We start from the raw sequence: 22,440 nt of genomic DNA, 5'->3' as shown, positions 1-22,440 counted from the left end.
TATACAACACCCAGTCTGGTAACCCTAACCCTATACAACACCCAGTCTGGTAACCCTATACAACACCCAGTCTGGTAACCCTATACAACACTCAGTCTGGTAACCCTATACAACACTCAGTCTGGTAACCCTATACAACACCCAGTCTGGTAACCCTATACAACACCCAGTCTGGTAACCCTATACAACACCCAGTCTGGTAACCCTATACAACACTCAGTCTGGTAACCCTAACCCTATACAACACTCAGTCTGGTAACCCTATACAACACTCAGTCTGGTAACCCTATACAACACTCAGTCTGGTAACCCTAAACAACACCCAGTCTAGTAACCATATACAACACCCAGTCTGGTAACCCTATACAACACCCAGTCTGGTAACCCTATACAACACCCAGTCTGGTAACCCTAACCCTATACAACACCCAGTCTGGTAACCCTAACCCTATACAACACTCAGTCTGGTAACCCTAACCCTATACAACACTCAGTCTGGTAACCCTATACAACACCAAGTCTGGTAACCCTATACAACACCCAGTCTGGTAACCCTATACAACACTCAGTCTGGTAACCCTAACCCTATACAACACCCAGTCTGGTAACCCTATACAACACTCAGTCTGGTAACCCTATACAACACCCAGTCTGGTAACCCTATACAACACTCAGTCTGGTAACCCTATACAACACTCAGTCTGGTAACCCTATACAACACCCAGTCTGGTAACCCTAACCCTATACAACACCCAGTCTAGTAACCCTATACAACACCCAGTCTGGTAACCCTATACAACACTCAGTCTGGTAACCCTATACAACACTCAGTCTGGTAACCCTATACAACACTCAGTCTGGTAACCCTATACAACACCCAGTCTGGTAACCCTATACAACTCTCAGTCTGGTAACCCTATACAACACTCAGTCTGGTAACCCTATACAACACCCAGTCTGGTAACCCTATACAACACCCAGTCTGGTAACCCTATACAACACCCAGTCTGGTAACCCTATACAACACCCAGTCTGGTAACCCTATACAACACCCAGTCTGGTAACCCTATACAACACTCAGTCTGGTAACCCTATACAACACCCAGTCTGGTAACCCTAACCCTATACAACACCCAGTCTGGTAACCCTATACAAACTCAGTCTGGTAACCCTAACCCTATACAACACCCAGTCTGGTAACCCTAACCCTATACAACACCCAGTCTGGTAACCCTATACAACACCCAGTCTGGTAACCCTAACCCTATACAACACTCAGTCTGGTAACCCTATACAACACCCAGTCTGGTAACCCTATACAACACCCAGTCTGGTAACCCTATACAACACCAAGTCTGGTAACCCTATACAACACCCAGTCTGGTAACCCTATACAACACCCTGTCTGGTAACCCTATACAACACCCAGTCTGGTAACCCTATACAACACTCAGTCTGGTAACCCTATACAACACCCAGTCTGGTAACCCTAACCCTATACAACACTCAGTCTCGTAACCCTATACAACACCCAGTCTGGTAACCCTATACAACACCCAGTCTGGTAACCCTATACAACACCCAGTCTGGTAACCCTATACAACACCCAGTCTGGTAACCCTATACAACACCCAGTCTGGTAACCCTATACAACACCCAGTCTGGTAACCCTATACAACACTCAGTCTGGTAACCCTATACAACACTCAGTCTGGTAACCCTAACCCTATACAACACGCAGTCTGGTAACCCTATACAACACCCAGTCGGGTAACCCTATACAACACCCAGTCTGGTGACCCTAACCCTATACAACACTCAGTCTGGTAACCCTATACAACACTCAGTCTGGTAACCCTATACAACACCCAGTCTGGTAACCCAATACAACACTCAGTCTGGTAACCCTATACAACACTCAGTCTGGTAACCCTAACCCTATACAACACCCAGTCTGGTAACCCTATACAACACCCAGTCTGGTAACCCTAACCCTATACAACACTCAGTCTGGTAACCCTATACAACACTCAGTCTGGTAACCCTAAACAACACCCAGTCTGGTAACCATATACAACACCCAGTCTGGTAACCCTAACCCTATACAACACCCAGTCTGGTAACCCTATACAACACCCAGTCTGGTAACCCTATACAACACCCAGTCTGGTAACCCTATACAACACCCAGTCTGGTAACCCTATACAACACCCAGTCTGGTAAGCCTATACAACACCCAGTCTGGTAACCCTATACAACACCCAGTCTGGTGACCCTAACCCTATACAACACCCAGTGTAACCCTATACAACACCCAGTCTGGTAACCCTATACAACACCCAGTCTGGTAACCCTATACAACACCCAGTCTGGTAACCCTATACAACACCCAGTCTGGTAACCCTATACAACACCCAGTCTGGTAACCCTATACAACACCCAGTCTGGTAACCCTATACAAAACCAAGTCTGGTAACCCTATACAACACTCAGTCTGGTAACCCTATACAACACTCAGTCTGGTAACCCTATACAACACCCAGTCTGGTAACCCTATACAACACTCAGTCTGGTAACCCTAACCCTATACAACACTCAGTCTGGTAACTCTAACCCTATACAACACTCAGTCTGGTAACCCTATACAACACCCAGTCTGGTAACCCTATACAACACTCAGTCTGGTAACCCTATACAACACCCAGTCTGGTAACCCTATACAACACCCAGTCTGGTAACCCTATACAACACTCAGTCTGGTAACCCTATACAACACCCAGTCTGGTAACCCTATACAACACTCAGTCTGGTAACCCTATACAACACCCAGTCTGGTAACCCTATACAACACTCAGTCTGGTAAGCCTATACAACACTCAGTCTGGTAACCCTAACCCTATACAACACCCAGTCTGGTAACCCTAACCCTATACAACACCCAGTCTGGTAACCCTATACAACACCCAGTCTGGTAACCCTAACCCTATACAACACCCAGTCTGGTAACCCTATACAACACTCAGTCTGGTAACCCTAACCCTATACAACACCCAGTCTGGTAACCCTATACAACACCCAGTCTGGTAACCCTATACAACACCCAGTCTGGTAACCCTATACAACACCCAGTCTGGTAACCCTATACAACACCCAGTCTGGTAACCCTATACAACACTCAGTCTGGTAACCCTATACAACACCCAGTCTGGTAACCCTATACAACACCCAGTCTGGTAAGCCTATACAACACTCAGTCTGGTAACCCTATACAACACCCAGTCTGGTAACCCTATACAACACTCAGTCTGGTAACCCTAACCCTATACAACACCCAGTCTGGTAAGCCTATACAACACTCAGTCTGGTAACCCTATACAACACCCAGTCTGGTAACCCTAACCCTATACAACACTCAGTCTGGTAACCCTAACCCTATACAACACCCAGTCTGGTAACCCTATACAACACCCGGTCTGGTAACCCTATACAACACCCAGTCTGGTAACCCTATACAACACTCAGTCTGGTAAGCCTATACAACACCCAGTCTGGTAACCCTATACAACACCCAGTCTGGTAACCCTATACAACACTCAGTCTGTTAACCCTATACAACACCCAGTCTGGTAACCCTAACCCTATACAACACTCAGTCTGGTAACCCTAACCCTATACAACACTCAGTCTGGTAACCCTAACCCTATACAACACTCAGTCTGGTAACCCTATACAAATCCCAGTCTGGTAACCCTATACAACACCCAGTCTGGTAACCCTATACAACACCCAGTCTGGTAACCCTAAATCTAAACTGTGAGATGAGGTCTAACCCTGGTACTGTAGATGAGGTCTAACCCTGGTACTGTAGATGAGGTCTATGGTACTGTAGATGAGGTCTAGCCCTGGTACTGTAGATGAGGTCTATGGTACTGTAGATGAGGTCTAGCCCTGGTACTGTAGATGAGGTCTAACCCTGGTACTGTAGATGAGGTCTAAACCTGATACTGTAGATGAGGTCTAACCCTGATACTGTAGATGAGGTCTAACCCTGATACTGTAGATGAGGTCTAACCCTGGTTCTGTAGATGAGGTCTAACCCTGATACTGTAGATGAGGTCTAACCCTGGTACTGTAGATGAGGTCTAACCCTGGTTCTGTAGATGAGGTCTAACCCTGGTACTGTAGATGAGGTCTATGGTACTGTAGATGAGGTCTAACCCTGGTTCTGTAGATGAGGTCTAACCCTGGTACTATAGATGAGGTCTAACCCTGATACTGTAGATGAGGTCTAACCCTGATACTGTAGATGAGGTCTAACCCTGGTACTGTAGATGAGGTTTATGGTACTGTAGATGAGGTCTAACCCTGATACTGTAGATGAGGTCTATGGTACTGTAGATGAGGTCTAACCCTGGTACTGTAGATGAGGTCTAACCCTGGTACTGTAGATGAGGTCTAACCCTGGTACTGTAGATGAGCGCTATGGTACTGTAGATGAGGTCTATGGTACTATAGATGAGGTCTAACCCTGGTACTGTAGATGAGGTCTAACCCTGTTACTGTAGATGAGGTCTAACCCTGGTTCTGTAGATGAGGTCTATGGTACTGTAGATGAGGTCTGACCCTGGTTCTGTAGATGAGGTCTAACCCTGATACTGTAGATGAGGTCTAACCCTGGTACTGTAGGCACCAAGAATTCATCACATTATCATTTCTGTCATTCTACTGTCAATCCCACTTCTGGCATCAATGCTGCAAATTACGGGGGTTTGCTTGACTGGGATTCAAAACAATATCAGCTTGTTTTCATAGTAGTACATGGATGTTAACTTAGTGTGGCATGTGCCCTGCATTGCATAGTCAATTGATGCACTCCACATGTCCATCCTGAAGTGGCACATTGTAAAAATTGTAACGCTAAGAAATGATTATTTACCACTTCATATTTCATAGTTTCCAGCATTTCAATATAGTGTATTACTGTACATCCAGTACAGTTTGTCATGCACCTTTATTCGTTAACAATTAAAGCGCATTTTATGTGTCAATGTAAATGTGTACAAGTGGTGTCGTGATCTGGTAATTAAAGCTCTAAGTCCTTTCCTTTCACAGTGGGAGGTGTGCGTTTGTAACTGTTGCCTTTTCTCCCGGCACTGCGCGGGGAGTGGCAGGTCTTGGAACTGATCGACATCAACAAACATTTCTGCCCAACACCCAGGACACACAACACATGATGCCACATCTGTTGTGTGTCTCCCCTATAGTCTCGTAGGTCTGTCTCGTCCCCTGGCAGAAACTTTTATCTATGGTGTCAGTTTTAATCAGACCAGGCAGCACTTTCTGTATTGGCTTCACGCCAGAGTCCACGGAGCTGTGGGTGGGAATGATCGTGGATCTATCCGCTTTCTTCTGTTGGATCGCTCTGAACAGTGGCGGGCATAGCCTACACCCGCAGCGACGCTGACGCAGTCCCGCAACGAGGGCTCTGGGTGAATAAGCGAGAAAAGTGTAACTGCCTCCAGACAGACAGAATGCGTGTTCTGTTGAGTGTCCTGTACCCGGTGCTTTCAATCACCGTCTTCGGATTATATCCGTCAATGGTGAGTTTCCCCTCCTAATGTCTTGCCATTCCACGCGAGGTCTCTGCATGTTTCCGTGTCTTTGCTTCAGGATCTGCGATTTTGTACCTAATTTCACCTTTATTCACATAGCCTCAAATGAATGGGTCTCCTCAATTAGCCTACACACATTGCATGTTATGATGTTCGTTTTCTTTGACGTTGCCTGCAATAACTGTGTCTGAAAATATTCAAAATAATATGAACCCTTCACAATATCAGTGAGGCAAGAACATGATTGTGTTAGAGTGATTTTAGAGAGAATGTTGGCATAACTCGCGTTTGATTCTCCTGAATATTCGTAGAGAACAGTAAACTCAACAGTAGAATCAAGTAGTGGATCCCGTTCGGATGTTAAGCCTCGACACACTGGACCGGAGACCGCAAACTTTAAAGTGATGAAAATGCTTAGTGCAGGACCCACACATATATCTCACGAATTGATTGATATTTTCATTATGTAGGCTACATCTCTAACGCACAGCCCTCTGTCTTTAGCTTTTCTTAAATTCCTCAACCGGCTCTCCTAGTGTATCATCCCGTTCCCAGAGCATGTTGTTAGTGAACGAATACTGGCTATGATAGGGAATCTGTTCAGTCTATGGAAGCTGTTTTCACGTTTTCTGTCGCATCTAAACCTTCACACATCATTTTCTATCGGGGAAGTATTCAAGACTTGGATTTTAGGTGAACTAGTGACAGTTGGTTTTATCCCCTTCATGGATCGTCTCTGTGGAAACTATGAGCGAATAAGAAACTCAAGTCGGTGCTGTCTGATTGAGGACGACTGGGCGGAGTGGTGCGGAACGCTGTCGAGCTGTTCAATAGTCGGTGGTGCTGAAACCATTCAATCAACGACAAGGGGTGCAGGCGGTGTGCAGTCTCCTGCTTCTGAGTTTGATTTCATGTCGATTCCCGATCTCAGCCAATTGCTATTCTGATATCAATATGTTCTAGAGAACACATTTCATTTTTAACTGAGACACATCTATGTATTACTCCCAACATAGATGTATGTAATGTTCCCATTCCCATTACCTAGCTTGTATTATTGATAACCTTATACAAGTAAACTTTTTTATTGGTTAATTAGGCTACTGAATAAGTTTTATTCAATCAAACCTTTTTTCTGAAATATGTCACCAGATATGGACCTAGATATATATATTTTTTTAAACTGTCACAATTTACAGTACTTTGGTCAATTTACAGTACTTTGATCAATTTACAGTACTTTGATAAATTTACAGTACTTTGGTCAATTTACAGTACTTTGATCAATTTACAGTACTTTGGTCAATTTACAGTACTTTGGTCAATTTACAGTACTTTGATCAATTTACAGTACTTTGATAAATTTACAGTACTTTGATCAATTTACAGTACTTTGGTCAATTTACAGTACTTTGGTCAATTTACAGTACTTTGGTCAATTTACAGTACTTTGATCAATTTACAGTACTTTGATCATTTGATCCCCACATTGTGCCAGTCAGACCATTGTCAATCAAAGCTCTGGCATCTTTAAATAACCCAGAGAATGATGTATACGCCTCCATACAGTGAGCTCTAAAAGTATTGGGACAGTGACAAGTGTTTTGTTGTTTTTGACTCTGTACTCCAGAACTTTGGATTTGAAATGATACACTGACTATGAGGTTTAAAGTGCCGACTGTCAGCTTTAATTTGAGGGTATTTTCATCCATAGAGTGAACCGTTTAGACATTACAGCAGTTTTTGTACATAGTCCCCCCATTTTAGGGGACCAAAAGTTGGAATGAATTCACGTATGTGTATTAAGGTAGTCAAAAGCGTAGTATTTGGTCCCATATTCCTAGAACACAATGATTACATCAAGCTTGTGACTCTACAAACTTATTGGAAGCATTTGCTGTTTGTTTTGGATGTGTTTCAGATTATTGTGTGACCAATAGAAATGAATGGTAAATCAGGTATTGTGTCATTTTAGAGTCACTTTTATTGTAAATAAGAATAGAACACATTTAGATGAATGTGGATACTACCGTGATTACGGCGGGTCCCGAATTAATCGTGAACAATGATGAGTGACAAAGTTAGACGCACACAAACTTAAGGAAAGTTTGGAATATGTACAGACTCAGTGAGCATAGCCTTGCTATTGAGAAAGGCTGCCTAGTCAGACATGGCTCTCAAGAGAAGACCGCTCTGGCACACTGCCCACAAAATGAGGTGGAAACTGAGCTGCACTATTTGTGCATCTGTAAACGTTCTCTCTCATCATTATTTACGATTCATTCAGGACTATCCGTAATAATGTTATCATCCACATGAATGTAGAAGTGTTTGGAAGCATATTCTATTCTTATTTACGTGGCCCCGTGTGGCTCAGTTGGTAGAGCATGGCGCTTGCAACGCCAGGGTTGTGGGTTCGATTCCCACGGGGGACCAGTACAAAAAAAGTATGAATGTATGTACTTGTAAGTCGCTCTGGATAAGAGTGTCTGCTAAATGACTTAAATGTAAAATGTAAATTTACAATAAAAGTGACACAAAACATGATTTACCATTAATTTCTATTGGTCACACAATAATCTGAAACAACAACCAAAACAAACAGCAAATGCTTCCAATAAGTTTGTAGAGTCACAAGCTTGATGTAGTCATTGTGTTCTAGGAATATGGGACCAGATACTAAATTTGCGACTACTTTTATCTCTAAAAGTCTGTGGGGGAGGGGTGCTACAAAGATAACATATGGAGTTGTTTAAAGATGGTCATACCATGGATCATTTAGCTGTTTACCCCCTTTAGGTATACATTTATTTTACTTTATTATTTGAACAAAATATTGAATTTGGCCTTTACTACGATAGCTCATAGAAACACATTGAATAACACGGTCATAAATGGCAAAACAATATATAAAAAGGAATAAGGTTTTGAATTGTCTCACCTACATCTAGGAGGCATAGGAATGCTCAGAAAATAGTTAGTTTTATGAACACATATTTAACCCCTTATTGTTTGGTTGTTCCATTCGTTTGTAGGGGTTAACCTTCAGATGAGCAAAACGGAGAACATCGCTGTGTGTGTGTGAGAGTCTCCCCTTTGACCACTGAGTGATCATATGAGTTTTACAGGCCATATCGCTCGGACGATATAGATGTTGTTGTGAGAAGACCGGGTTTTCGGGATGTCTCGTGTTCTGACTAACATCGTTGTAGATTTGCCACCTTCCACCACAGTAGCGAAAGGCCGACAAAGGAGGACGCAGTGGATTGAGACAGCGGATTTTGAAGGGGATTTTTTACTAAGTTACTTAAATTGATGCACGGGTGCGGCAATAGACTCTTAGGATTTAATACACACAAAAGTGAATTTGTCCCGATACTTTTGGTCCCCTAAAATAGAGGGACTATGTACAACAAATTGCTGTCATTTCTAAACGGGTCACCCGATATGGATGAAAATACCCTCAAATTAAAGCTGACAGTCGGCACTTTAACCTCATAGTCATTGTATCGTTTCAAATCCAAAGTGCTGGAGTACAGAGCCAAAACAACAACAACATGTCCCAATACTTTTCGAGCTTTTCACTGTACACTGAGTGTTCCAAACATTAAGGACACCTGCTCTCTCCATGACAGACTGACCAGGTGAATCCAGGTGAAAGCTATGATCCCTCATTGATGTCACGTGTTAAATCTATTTCAATCAGTGTAGATGAAGGGGAGCAGACAGGTTAAATAAAGAAGTATGTTTAAGCCTTGAGACAATTGAGACATGAATTGTTTATGGGTGCCATTCAGAGGGTAAATGGGCAAGACAAAATATGCCTTTGAACGGGGTATGGTAGTAGGTGCCAGGTGCGCCGGTTTGTGTCAAGAACTGCAACGCTACTGAGTTTTCACACTCAACAGTTTCCAGTGTGTATCAAGAATGGTCCACCACCCAAAGGACATCCAGCCAACGTGACACAACTGTGGGAAGCATTGGGTTCAACATGACCCAGGATCCCTGTGGAACGCTTTAGAGACCTATTAGAGTCCATGCCCCGACGAATTGAGGCTGTTCTGAGGGAAAAAAGGGGTGGGGGGGTGAAACTCAATATAGTCACGTACACACACACACACACACACACACACACACACACACACACACACACACACACACACACACACACACACACACACACACACACACACACACACACACACACACACACACACACACACACACACACACACACACACACACACAGCTGTCAGTGTCTCAGACACATTGTGAGCTCTCCTTATGTCTGTGTTTTCAAATGTTAATTGATCTGTAAAATGTGAGAAAATACAGCTTACAGTATGTTGGGTTAAGGCTCAATGAGATGAAAATGGTACGTTAAAGCTCTAGATAAGATCAAACCATTGTGATTTGTCCCTTGAATGTATCTCTTGGTTTCGTCTATTATACCACATTGTGAGAAAAAAACATTCTTTGATGTTGAATACGAATGTGAAACTCAAGGGACGGAGACAATTGCCAACAGCTGGGGATATTTTCCACTATAAATTGATTTTCTTCAATTCCCTCGCAGCTATTTTTGCTAATATGAAGTATTAATCATTCAGTTCAGAAGATTTGGCAAATACTTTCGTTCAACCTAAATATGAGGAGACTGTCGAACAGAGGTCAGAACGTGAGAGACAAAAGTCCTTGACATAGAGATCTCTCTCTCTCTCTCTCTCTCTCTCTCTCTCTCTCTCTCTCTCTCTCTCTCTCTCTCTCTCTCTCTCTCTCTGTCTCTCTGTCTCTCTGTCTCTCTGTCTCTCTGTCTCTCTGTCTCTCTGTCTCTCTCTCGCTCTGTCTCTCTCTCTCCCTGCTCTCTCTATCTCTCTCCCACCCCTATCTCTCTGTGAGTCAGCATGACTGTTTTACAATTCCTTGTGAATAAAAAATAACAAGCCTAATGACATGACAACAGAAACAAAACAACAACACTGTGATGACAAAAACAACCATTTTTTATAATACATGTTGGTTTTCACTGGGTCCTTGTCGTCAAAGCTCCGGGTATTGGTTCGGAAATAAACAAAATTGTGCATTATTTTGTTACAGTGGGCCCAGCAAACCAAAATTGGTTCTGTAAACGTTCCCAGAACATTCGTTAGGTCGCAGCAAATGTTATCATAACACAAAAACTATCAAGTCATGCTGATGATTATAGAATGTTTGCATAAAACATTTGCTTGATGTTGCAAGGAGGTTCCAAGAAAACATTTAATCTGTTCTTTAAAGATTCCCAAAATGTTTCATTAGGTTGTGGGAACAGTCTGGTGAGAACATTATGAGGACATCACAAAAGACATGTTACCAAAAAACTAAAACTTTTCAGTTGTGCAGATGATCCTGCAATGTTTTTTTAGGGTTCAAAAAAGCATTCAGCTGACGTTACAATAACATTCCCAGAACACAGTTTGTCTGTTCTTTAAGGTTCCCACAATGTTTCTTTAGGTTGTGGGAACATTGTGGGTATATGACGAGAGATAGGTTCCCAAAACACAAAAACTGGCCAGTTGTGATGACATTCACACAATGTTTAAGTTAGGTTGCACAGATTCCAATAATGTTGTAAGGATGTTGACAGAACACCTGGTCTAAGTTCTTTAAAGGTTCCCAGAACATTTAAATAAGTTATGGGAGTTGTCTGGGATGTTGCAAAACTATTCTTGTTATAAAACATTTCCCAGGACATAGACATATCTGATGTTGTCAGAAAGCTTAAATTCTTGTTGATCTAACTGCACTGTCCAATTTACAGTAGCTATTACAGTGAATGAATACCATGCTATTGTTGGAGGAGAGTGCACAATCTTGAACATGAAAAGTTAAACAAATTAGGCCCATTTGGGCAGTCTTGATACAACATTTGAACAGAAATACAATGGCTCATTGGATCAGTCTAAAACTTTGCACATACACTGCTGCCATCTAGTGTCCAAAATCTAAAATGCACCTGGGTTGGAATAAAACATTATGGTCTTTGTCTTGCATTTCAAAGATGATGGTACAATAAAATACAAAAGAGCGTTTTTTGTTGTTGTATTATTATTATTATTGTGTTGTATTCTCCTACATTCCTTTCACATTTCCACAAACTTCAAAGTGTTTCCTTTCAAATGGTACCAAGAATATGCATATCCTTGCTTCAGGGCCTGAGCTACAGGCAGTTAGATTTGGGTATGTTATTTTAGGCATTTTTTTAAAAAGGGGCAGATTCTTAAGATGTTTTAAAGTGACTGGTGTTTCATTATTAAAGTGGCCAATTATTTCAAGTCTATGTGTATAGGCAGCAGCCTCTAATGTGCTAGTGATGGCTATTTAACAGTCTGATGGCCTTGAGATAGAAGCTGTTTTTCAGTCTCTCGGTCTCAGCTTTGATGCACCTGTACTGACCTCGCCATCTGGATGATAGAGTGGTGAAGAGGCGACTCCGGGATGCTGGCCTTATAGGCAGAGTTACAAAGAAAAATGCATATCTCGGGCTGGCCAATAAAAATAAAAGATTAAGATGGGCAAAATAACACAGACTCTGGACAGAGGAACTCTGCCTAGAATGCCAGCATCCCGGAGTCGCCTCTTCACTGTTGACATTGAGACTGGTGTTTTGTGGGTACTATTTCATGATGCTGCTAGTTGAGGACTTGTGAGGCATCTATTTCTCAAGCTAGACACTAATGTACTTGTCCTCTTGTTCAGTTGTGGACCGGGTTCTCCCACTTCTCTTCTTATTCTGGTTAGAATCAGTTTGCGCTGTTCTGTGAAGGGAGTAGTACACAGCTCTGTACAAGATCTTCAGTTTCTTAGCAATTTGTTACCCCAAATTTTTGAACGGTAGTGTAGGTATTCCTCTTGTCCAGATGGGATAGGGTAGTGTGCAGTGCGATGGCTATTGCATTGTCTGTGGATCTATTGGGGCTGTAAGCAAATTTAAGTGAATGCAGGGTGTCGGGTAAGGTAGAGGTGATATGATCCTTAGCTAGTCTCTCAATGCACTTCATGATGACATGAGTGAGTGCTACTAAATGACTGTGATAGTCATTTAGTTCAGTTACCTTTGATTTCTTGGGTACAGGAACAATGGTGGCCCTCTTGAAGCACCATCTTGAAGCATCCTTGGTAGCAGGCCACAACATCTTCTATACACTTCCTAATAAACTCAATCACTGTATCAGTGTATTCGTCAATGTTATTGTAGGAGTCTACCCGCAACATATCCCACTCCGCGTTATTAAAACAATCTTGAAGCGTGGATTCCGATTGATCAGACCAGAGTTGAATAGTCCTTATTACGGGTACTTCCTGTTTGAGTTTCTGCCCATAGGAAGGGAGGAGCAGTATGGAGTCGTGGTCAGATTTGCCGAAGGGAGGCCGGGGGAGGGCTTGTAGGCATCCCAGAAGTTGGAGTAGCAGTGGTCGAGTGTTTTAGCAGCGCGAGTACTACGGTCTATGTGTTGATAGAACTTTGGTAGCATTTTCTTCAAATTTGCTAAATTTGCTAATTTGTTAAAATTCCCAGATACAATAAATGCAGCCTCAGGATATGTGGTTTCCAGTTTGTATAAATTCCAGTGAAGATCTTTGAGGGCTGACGTGGTATCGGCTTAGGGGGAAATATACATGGCTGTGACTATAACCGAAGAGAATTCTCTTGGGAGGTAATACAGTCTGCATTTGATTGTGAGATATTCTAGGTCGGGTGAACAAAAGGACTTGAGTTCCTGTATGTTTTCACAATCACACCATGAGTAGTTAATCATGAAACATACACACCCACTTTTCTTCTTTCACGGAGAGATATTTATCCATGTCTGCACGATGTACTGAGAACCCAATTGGTTGTACGTACTCAGACAGTATTTCCCGAGAGAGCCATGTTTCCGTGAAACAGAGTATGTTACAATCCCTGATGTCTCTCTGGAAGGAAATCCTCGCCCTGAGCCCGTCGACTTTATTCTCCAGAGACTGAACATTGGCTAGTAAAATACTAGCTCTTCTTCGCCGGCGATGTTTTGAATCTGCCTCTGGAATCAGTTCAATTTTCCTGGGGGGTACGAACAAATGATCCCGGTTCGGGAAATTCGTATTCCTGTTCGTAAGGCTGGTAATTCTGGTGAGTTATTGCCGCTTTGATATCCAAAAGTTCTTCCCGGCTGTATGTAATAACACCAAAAAAATGATGGACTAGTGATGTAAGAAATGACACATAAAAAGGGGCTGAACCATGGCTGCCCTCTCTATCGGCGCCATTTTACACTCAAATGTTTAGAGTTTACACAAATATTAAGGTCGTAGTTCTTATTGCAGGACTTTGACAACCACTGTGAAATGACACCACTGTGAAATGACACCACTGTGAAATGACACCACTGTGAAATGACACCAATGTGAAATAACACCACTGTGAAATGACACCACTGTGAAATGACACCACTGTGAAATGACAACACTGTGAAATGACACCACTGGTAAATGACACCACTGTGAAATGACACCACTGTGAAATGACACCACTGTGAAAGGACACCACTGTGAAATGACACCACTGTGAAATGAGCCACATTGTCTCACCAGTCAATAGTTGTGTTCTTTTCCTAGTTGTGTTCTGTGGGTGTCACTGAGTAGGCTGATACGCCACATCATGGACCCACGTTCCATAGGTAAGGCTGTACATTGCAATATGAATGTCCAGTGCACACAATGGACTGCCGGGGGAGGTGATTTCCCAAAAGTCAAAGTCCTGCAATAAAAGCTACGATGCTAATATGTGTGTAAACTCTTTACAGTTGTGTTCTGTGGGTGTCACTGAATAGGCTGATACCCCATTTGAATTGATCCACAATCCATAGGATAGACTGTACAGGGCATACAGTGCATGCCTCCAATGCAATTATGAAGTCTAATACATCCACATTGCGATTTCAACTAATTTGTCATTTTTTGTCAATTTAATGAATCATTGTCTTTTGTTGAATTTATATAAAAACATTCCAAACTTGTTCAGCATTATCTAGTCTAAACATGGCATTATTCCACTATTTGTAACTATTTGCATCAGTTTCAATGCAGGACTTTTATTTTGAAGGCGAACCGCAAATTCCACTAATGTGTCTAAACGTTATTGTGGCTAGTTTGACATAAGTGACTTTGGGCGTTGCTGGCCGCTGCTGAAAACAACGAATATTCAGATGATCAGCTTTCAGTGTGGTGACATGCGTCTAAAATTGGATCAGCTAGCTGCTACAAGGGAACATATGTGATCAAATATATTTGCTAGCTATTCATCTGATTAGTAAAGTTGATACAAATACCATTAACTAGCCAGCTATCTTCAAAGTGTTGGGGTAAAGCTAGCCAGCATTCGCTTACTCCCACCATCAGAGTTCACCACTGTAGCTAGGTTTCTAGAAAATAACTTGCGATATAATTAATTGGTATCTATATTTTAAAGACTAGCTAGCTAAAGATTATTTAACAGTTTGTCAAGCTACTTTGTTCACTGTTTATTGCTGTGTTTCACTGCAAATAGGCTGTGTTGTCTTCATATAATTTGTCTGATTTAGGTTTTTGCACATTTACATTAGTGGTTAGTTAGCTAAGTTACTGACTGACTGAGCTAACTCTTATTCATGTTGTTGCATTTCAGGGGAAGTGACATTGGGCCCATATTCAGGTAGAATCTTAGTGTAGGAGTATTGATTTTGAGGATTTTGCCTTCACAGTGAGTCCAATTATATTGGCAAGGGGAGGTTATCCTAGATTGCTATCCTTACTCTGAGACACGTTGTGAAATGGTCCCTGGAAGAAAGCTGTTTCCCCAATACCTTTCACAGCCGTTGTTTCACCACAAGACCCTAGAGCAAGGGTAGGCAACCCTGTTCTTGGAAGTGTAAACTGTACTGCAGGATTTTGTCCAAACTAGGCCCTAAACCAGTAGTGCGTTCAGTTCGTTTGAATGGTTTGTACTGGACAAAACTTTTTTCCCCCAAAACGTTCTTGAACAGACTTTTTTTTAGATATGTTTGCTCCGTTCATTGGGTGTGGCATGAAGCAATGAATTACGTATTTAATAGGAAGTGGTGAATTTTGAACCTTTCCCTGTTTTTAACTGGTCACTCAGTACAGCACCGTCTTCAACTGGTCACTCAGTACAGCACCGTCTTCAACTGGTCACTCAGTACAGCACCGTCTGTTCAATTGAACATTCTATTACGTTAAGTACTGAATGCAGCCCGGACCAACTGATCAAATCAGTTCAGTGATTACATAAATTCAACACACCTGGTTAAATCTGCGTCCCTCCAGGACCAGGGTCGCCTAGCCCTGCCCTAGAGGTGTTAGTCAGTGGGGGGACAGAAGGATGGACACATGTTAGTTATGATAAAACTCTGGGAGCCATAACAGGGAGGAGAGAGTTTGAGTGAGTGTAGTAAATCCAACCAGTGGTCCCTGGATACAGGCACAGGCAGACTGCCACAGTGGACATTTACACAATGCATCAACTATACTATTATGACTGTAGCTGACTGCTCTGTGCTCCTTGGACCACCCTGGCAAAGGGTAAAGTTTTTTTTTTAAACGTTAAAAAAAACAATCCACTCCGTTCGTAACAGATTCTGGTTTTGGGAACAGAAAACTGTATTCAGATCAAATGTTTCATCGATGAGAAAATTAGAATGTCGGACAAAATCCACCTCGTTCCATCTTCTCCCACTGCCGGCCACTGTGTTTCCGCTCCCTACAACATTTGGTAGCGAGTGGAAACGCCAAGCAGATGTTTCACATGTATACATCGGTGAAATATGTCTCATTGTTCTGTCTGCGCTCCCTACCTCCCAGGGCCTCCTGTAATGTAAAAGACAAATAATATTATGCCTTGCTGACCTGGAATGGCCTGTGTTTCTGCTGGTAGCAACCTGGATGCAGAGAAATGTCATGCCTTGTAGTAGAGTTGCATCTCCACCAGGCTCCAAGAGATCAGACGACAGAGATTAACCAAATTAAAATGGCACCTGTATCTAGGATTTTATTTTTATTTTGTCTACTTCACATTCATGTCTGTAAATGACAACAATAGAGCTGATTAAAAGTACGCATGCCATTTTGTGATAACGGCTACGGCAATTTTTATGGCATGCATGTGAATTTATAGCTAGCTTTAACTATTAGTTATATTATTGTACCACCTCTCATCTCACTAACATTTACTAAGGCGAAAAGCTAATATGTATAGTGGCTAGCTTCACATAGGTGACATTCCATCATGACAACATCATGCTCCTCCTTGTTTGACTGTAGTCTAATTAACTAGCGGCCAGTTTAGATGTGATTTTGCAACCAAAATGCTTTAAAGATGGATGATGTCGATAATGAGCCTTGGTAGCTAGCTAACTAAATGACAACCATATAAATTAAGTATCCACTCTATTGCTTAAGAAATGATCTAGTTATCTAGATAACAATGGTTTATGATAATTGCAGTTTAATTCATTATATAGCTAGCTAAGTGTAAAACAGAGTCTGGCTATTAAAACGCAGCAAGCTAGCCAAATGGACTTTTATCAGTTGTAGCCAAGCTAGCTTGCTTGATGCTCACTCAGTAACCTTAGCGTACCATGACTTTCTGGCCAATCCCGGTCGACTCCTTCTTGCCTGCTTCGGGCTCTTGGTCTTTTTCTAGGTTCAAAACAATATGGCTGTAGTCCGGTGCCTTATTGTCAAAAGAAATCCGTAACACAGCCACCTGGTATAGCCAGGCAGTCAATGACTCAGTGTTCCAAAACTGTTCACCTGTTTCTACTTCAAGCAAGGACAATGTTACATTGTTTTTTATTTTTGTGTATTTTTATGCTTCACTTGCGGCATAGCAGTATTATAATCGATTTAATCTCCAATTTCCACCCTCAAAAAAGGTGACATATCAGATTGAAACATAGCTATATGCTCTACACGTTATTGTTTGGCTGTGTGCTAATGTGAAACACGGCCTTTAAAAGTTGAACAACGTTCTGTCATACTGACCGCAGCCCAGTTAAACGCAATCGAGCAACGAGCCGTGGAATTGATCAACCAATGATGTGTTAGATACCACCCACGTACACTACCATTCAAAAGTTTGGGGTCACTTAGAAATGTCCTTGTTTTTGAAAGAGAATCACATGTTTGTCCATCAAAATAACATCAAATTGATCAGAAATACAGTGTAGATGTTGTAAATGACTATTGTAGCTGGAAACGGCTGATTTTTAATGGAATATCTACATAGGCGTACAGAGGCCCATCATCAGCAACCATCACTCCTGTGTTCCAATGGCACATTGGGTTAGCTAATCCAAGTACATCATTTTGAAAGGCTAATTGATCATTAGAAAACCCTTTTGCAATTATGTTAGCACAGCTGAAAACTGTTGTCCTGCTTAAAGAAGCAATAAAACTGGCCTTCTTTAGACTAGTTGAGTCTGATTTAATGAGCCATTCGCAGCTGCACTGTACCGGCCATGTGTACTTAGACTTGCATGGCTTAATCTTTGAGACAAGCATATGCTACTGGCAAGATCAACCAGGTAGCCACTCACAACACAGAGGTTGTACCTGGGCACACTAAGCAAAGAACGACCAGGGACCGGTCGATGTTTGGTCGATTACAGGCTCAAAATGGCCCGAAACAAGGACCTTTCTTCTTAAACCCGTCAGTCTATTCTAATTAAGGCTATTCCTTGCGAGAAATTGCCAAGAAACTGAAGGTCTCGTACAATGCTGTGTACTACTCCCTTCACAGAACAGAGCAAACTGGCCCTAACCAGAATCGAAAGAGGAGTGGGAGGCCCCGGTGTACAACTGAGCAAGAGGACAAGTACATTAGAGTGTCTAGTTTGAGAAACAGATGCCTCACTAGTCCTCAACTGGCAGCTTCATTAAATAGTACCTGCAAAACACCAGTCTCAACGTCAACAATGAAGAGGCAACTTCGAGATGCTGGCCTTCCAGAGCTAACATCGCCCATAGGGAGTGAAAGCTGATTATTCATAGAGCTAACATCGCCCATAGGGAGTGAAAGCTGATTATTCATAGAGCTAACATCTCCCATAGGGAAGGAAATCTGATTATTCATAGAGCTAACATCGCCCATAGGGAAGGAAAGCTGATTATTCATAGAGCTAACATCGCCCATTAGGGAAGGAAAGCTGATTATATCTAAAGAAAGTCTAATGTCAATAATATTACATCAATGGACTGGAGTCTTTATCGAGTTATTTGCATGACCAATATTGATAGCTGTAGTGGGAGACACTGAGAGAAAACGATATTGCTTTGATCACCTGCATTGCTTAATGTAGCGTGTAGCTTAGTGGTTAGAGCGTGAGCCCAGTAACTGAAAGGTTGCAGGATTGAATCCCCGAGCTGACAATGTAAAAATCTGTCATTTTGCCCTTGAACAAGGGAGGTAACCAACTGTTTCCCGGTAGGTCGTCATTGTAAATAAGAATTTGATCTTAATAACTGACTTGCCTAGTTACATTTTTAAACATTTTTAGTAGTTTAGCTTTCTTGGATTTGGGGACTATGAAAAGACCCCTGGTGGCATGTCTGGTGGGGTAAGTTTGTGTGTGTCAGAGCTGTGCGTAAATTGACTATGGAAACAATTTTGAATTTTTCAGCACATTAATGTTTCTTATTAAATGAAGAAGTGATCTGGTCAGTCTCTCTTCAACTCTTAGCCAAAGAGACTGGCATGCATAGTATTTATATTAACCCTCGGACTACAAGGAAGAGCAAGATATGCCACTCTGTTCTGGTCCAGCTGCAGCTTAAACAGGTATTTTTTAACAGCACTTAACCATATGGCTGGACATGAATCAAGATAAGGCAAAACTAGATCCTGCAGGACTTGCTTTGTGGAGTGTGGTGTCAAAAAACAGAGCATCTCTTTATTAAGGACAGTCCTCTCCCCATCTTTACAACCATTGAATCTATATGTTTTGACCATGACAGTTTACAATCTAAGATAACACCCAGTAATTTAGTCTCCTCAACTTGTTCAACAGACACACCATTCATTACCAGATTCAGCTGAGGTCTAGAACTTAGGGAATGATTTGTACCAAATACAATGTTCAGGAGATCTATCTATCCCTCGATCCTCTCATCCATCCCTCCTTCCTCTTCTTAGTTACAGTAATTGTGGCCCTGAGTGGTGATGCAGACAACCCCATAACAGACAAATATCATTCCACAGCACCCAGGGAAATGTGTTTGTGTGTGTGTGATGCAGACAGTCCCCATATTAGACACACATTACTGCACAGCATGCAGGGCCCATAATAACAGAGGAGAATGGATTAGAAGTTTGGTTTAACTAGACTTCCCCTGTGCAGTTCCAACAAGCAAACTCGTTATGCGCCTATGTAACATAGACGTAGGGAGTCAGGAAGTAGGTGCAGTTAGTGAGTTTAATAATAACAAAACATGGAACGATAACAAAACGAGAGAAGCATCTGACATGGTGTCATGACTCTCCTGTGAGGATCCAAAGAACAGGTTACAATGGATCAACGTCCACCAGAGCCCTCTCACCCGCAGAAGGGAGTAGGTATGATGTGTGGGTTTTATGACACCGCACGCCAATCGTAAATTGTATGCAGCAGGGAACTATTTTTGGTCTTCAGGAGTGGTGATTGGAATGTTGCTTTGTTACAGAGACATTTTGCCACCCAAAACTTTATCGTCCAGAAGTGAACACTGGGACAATATTTCTAAACATCTGGATGTGGGGAATGATGAGGGATGGTCTATGTAACATTAATGTCTATTTTGTGATGTCATAAAAATTGTATAAACATGTTATAACGAAAATATTGTAACTTGAAGAGTTTTCCCACTGTTTATGTCAGATTTACATCCTTTACGTTGTGTAGGAATGTGATTTTAGTTTTCTAACGAGATCATAGTTTGGATGATACGTTGCCCATTAAGTAGCCAATGAGGTCAGAGAGCTTGTCAGCGTGATGAAACCGCCCTTTTCGACCAGAGTGCTTAAAAGGACTGGGTAAGAATTAACATACCATACCAGAAGGCGTGAGACTGTGGTCCACACGTTGAAATGATTACAAACTCTGAAACTCTCAACCTCAACACTAGATGAGAAGATAACCTCACCTACAAGACCAGCGAAACGTGGAGCGTTAGCTACATGTGGGAAATGGTTGAAACGTTGAACCAACACGAGGTGAAGAAGATAAACTCAACAGACTATACCTGAAAAAGAACAGGCTGCAGCTGTCCGTACAAAAGGGGTTCAGACTCTGACTATCCACACGAGCTAAGAACAAGTTCTGAACAAAGCTACTGGAAGACCGGACAACTAAGAAGAAGGACTTCCAGATGCTGCTGGAAGTGGTGTTGGAGGGCCAGTAGGTGGCACTCTTTCCTCTGGTCTAAAAAATATCCCAATGCCCCAGGGCAGTGATTTGGGACACTGCCCTGTGTAGGGTACCGTCTTTCGGATGGGATGTTATACGGAAGTCCTGACTCTCTGAGGTCATTAAAGATCCCATGGCACTTATCGTAAGAGTAGGGGTGTTAACCTCTGGTGACCTGGCTAAATTCCCAATCTGGCCCTCAAACCATCATGGTCACCTAATCATCCCCAGTTTGCAATTGGCTCATTCATCCCCCTCCTCTCCCCTGTAACTATTTCCCAGGTTGTTGCTGTAAATGAGAATGTGTTCTCAGTCAACATACCTGGTAAGATAACAACAACAAAACCGTAGTCTGTATTTTTTATGGCGGATTTGGAGCAGTGGCTTCTTCCTTGCTGAGCGGCCTTTCAGGTTAAGTCGATATAGGACTCGTTTTACTGTGGATATAGACACTTTTGTACCTGTTTCCTCCAGCATCTTCACAAGGTCCTTTGCTGTTGTTCTGGGATTGATTTGCACTTTTCGCACCAAAGTACGTTCATCTCTAGGAGACAGAACGCGTCTCCTTCCTGAGCGGTATTACGGGTGCGTGGTCCCATGGTGTTTATACTTGCATACTATTGTTTGCACAGACGAAAGTGGTACCTTCAGGCATTTGGAAATTGCTCCCAAGGATGAACCAGACTTGTGGTGGTCTACAATTTTTTTCTGAGGTCTTGGCTGATTTCCTTTGATTTTCCCATGATGTCAAGCAGAGGCACTGAGTTTGAAGGTAGGCCTTGAAATACATCCACAGGTACACCTCCAATTGACTTAAATGATGTCAGTTAGACTATCAGAAGCTTCTAAACCCATGACCTAATTTTCTGGAATTTTCCAAACTGTTTAAAGGCACAGTCAACTTACTGTATGTAAACTTCTGACCCACTGGAATTGTGATACAGTGAGTTATAAGTGAAATAATCTGTCTGTAAACAATTGTTGAAAAAATGACTTGGAAAAAATATTGGAGTATTCAACACAGTTGAGATGTATATATATTTATATACACACACACTACCAGTCAAAAGTTGTGGCATTCTCTCAACAAGCTTCATGAGGTAGTCACCTGGAATGCATTTCAATTAACAGGTGTGCCTTGTTAAAAGTTCATGTGTGGAATTTATTTCCTTCGCAATGCTTTTGAGCCAATCAGTTGTGTTGTGACATGGTAGGGGTGGTATACAGAAGATAGACCTATTTGGTAAAAGACCAAGTCCATATTATGGAAAGAACGTTAGTCCATCATTACTTTAAGACCAGTATCCCTTCTTTCTTTTCTCTCCAAAACTCTTGAACGTGCCGTCCTTGGCCAGCTCTCCTGCTATCTC

At 42.1% G+C, this 22,440-nt stretch overlaps 1 protein-coding gene across 1 annotated transcript in view; it reads left to right on the top strand.

The window, feature by feature from the left end:
• Window positions 1-5,156: 5,156 nt before the first annotated feature.
• Window positions 5,157-22,440, top strand: part of LOC129858958 (noelin-3-like) — a 40,620-nt gene continuing 23,336 nt past the window's right edge. The window contains exon 1 of the mRNA XM_055928216.1: window positions 5,157-5,600. Coding sequence (XP_055784191.1) covers window positions 5,532-5,600 — 69 coding nt within the window. The 5' untranslated portion in view covers window positions 5,157-5,531. The remainder of the gene's footprint in view (window positions 5,601-22,440) is intronic.

The sequence above is a fragment of the Salvelinus fontinalis genome, chromosome 7, assembly GCF_029448725.1.
Source record: "Salvelinus fontinalis isolate EN_2023a chromosome 7, ASM2944872v1, whole genome shotgun sequence".
NCBI lineage: Eukaryota > Metazoa > Chordata > Actinopteri > Salmoniformes > Salmonidae > Salvelinus > Salvelinus fontinalis.
The sequence above is the reverse complement of the archived record's forward strand: the minus strand, read 5'-3'. Positions and strand labels throughout refer to the sequence as shown.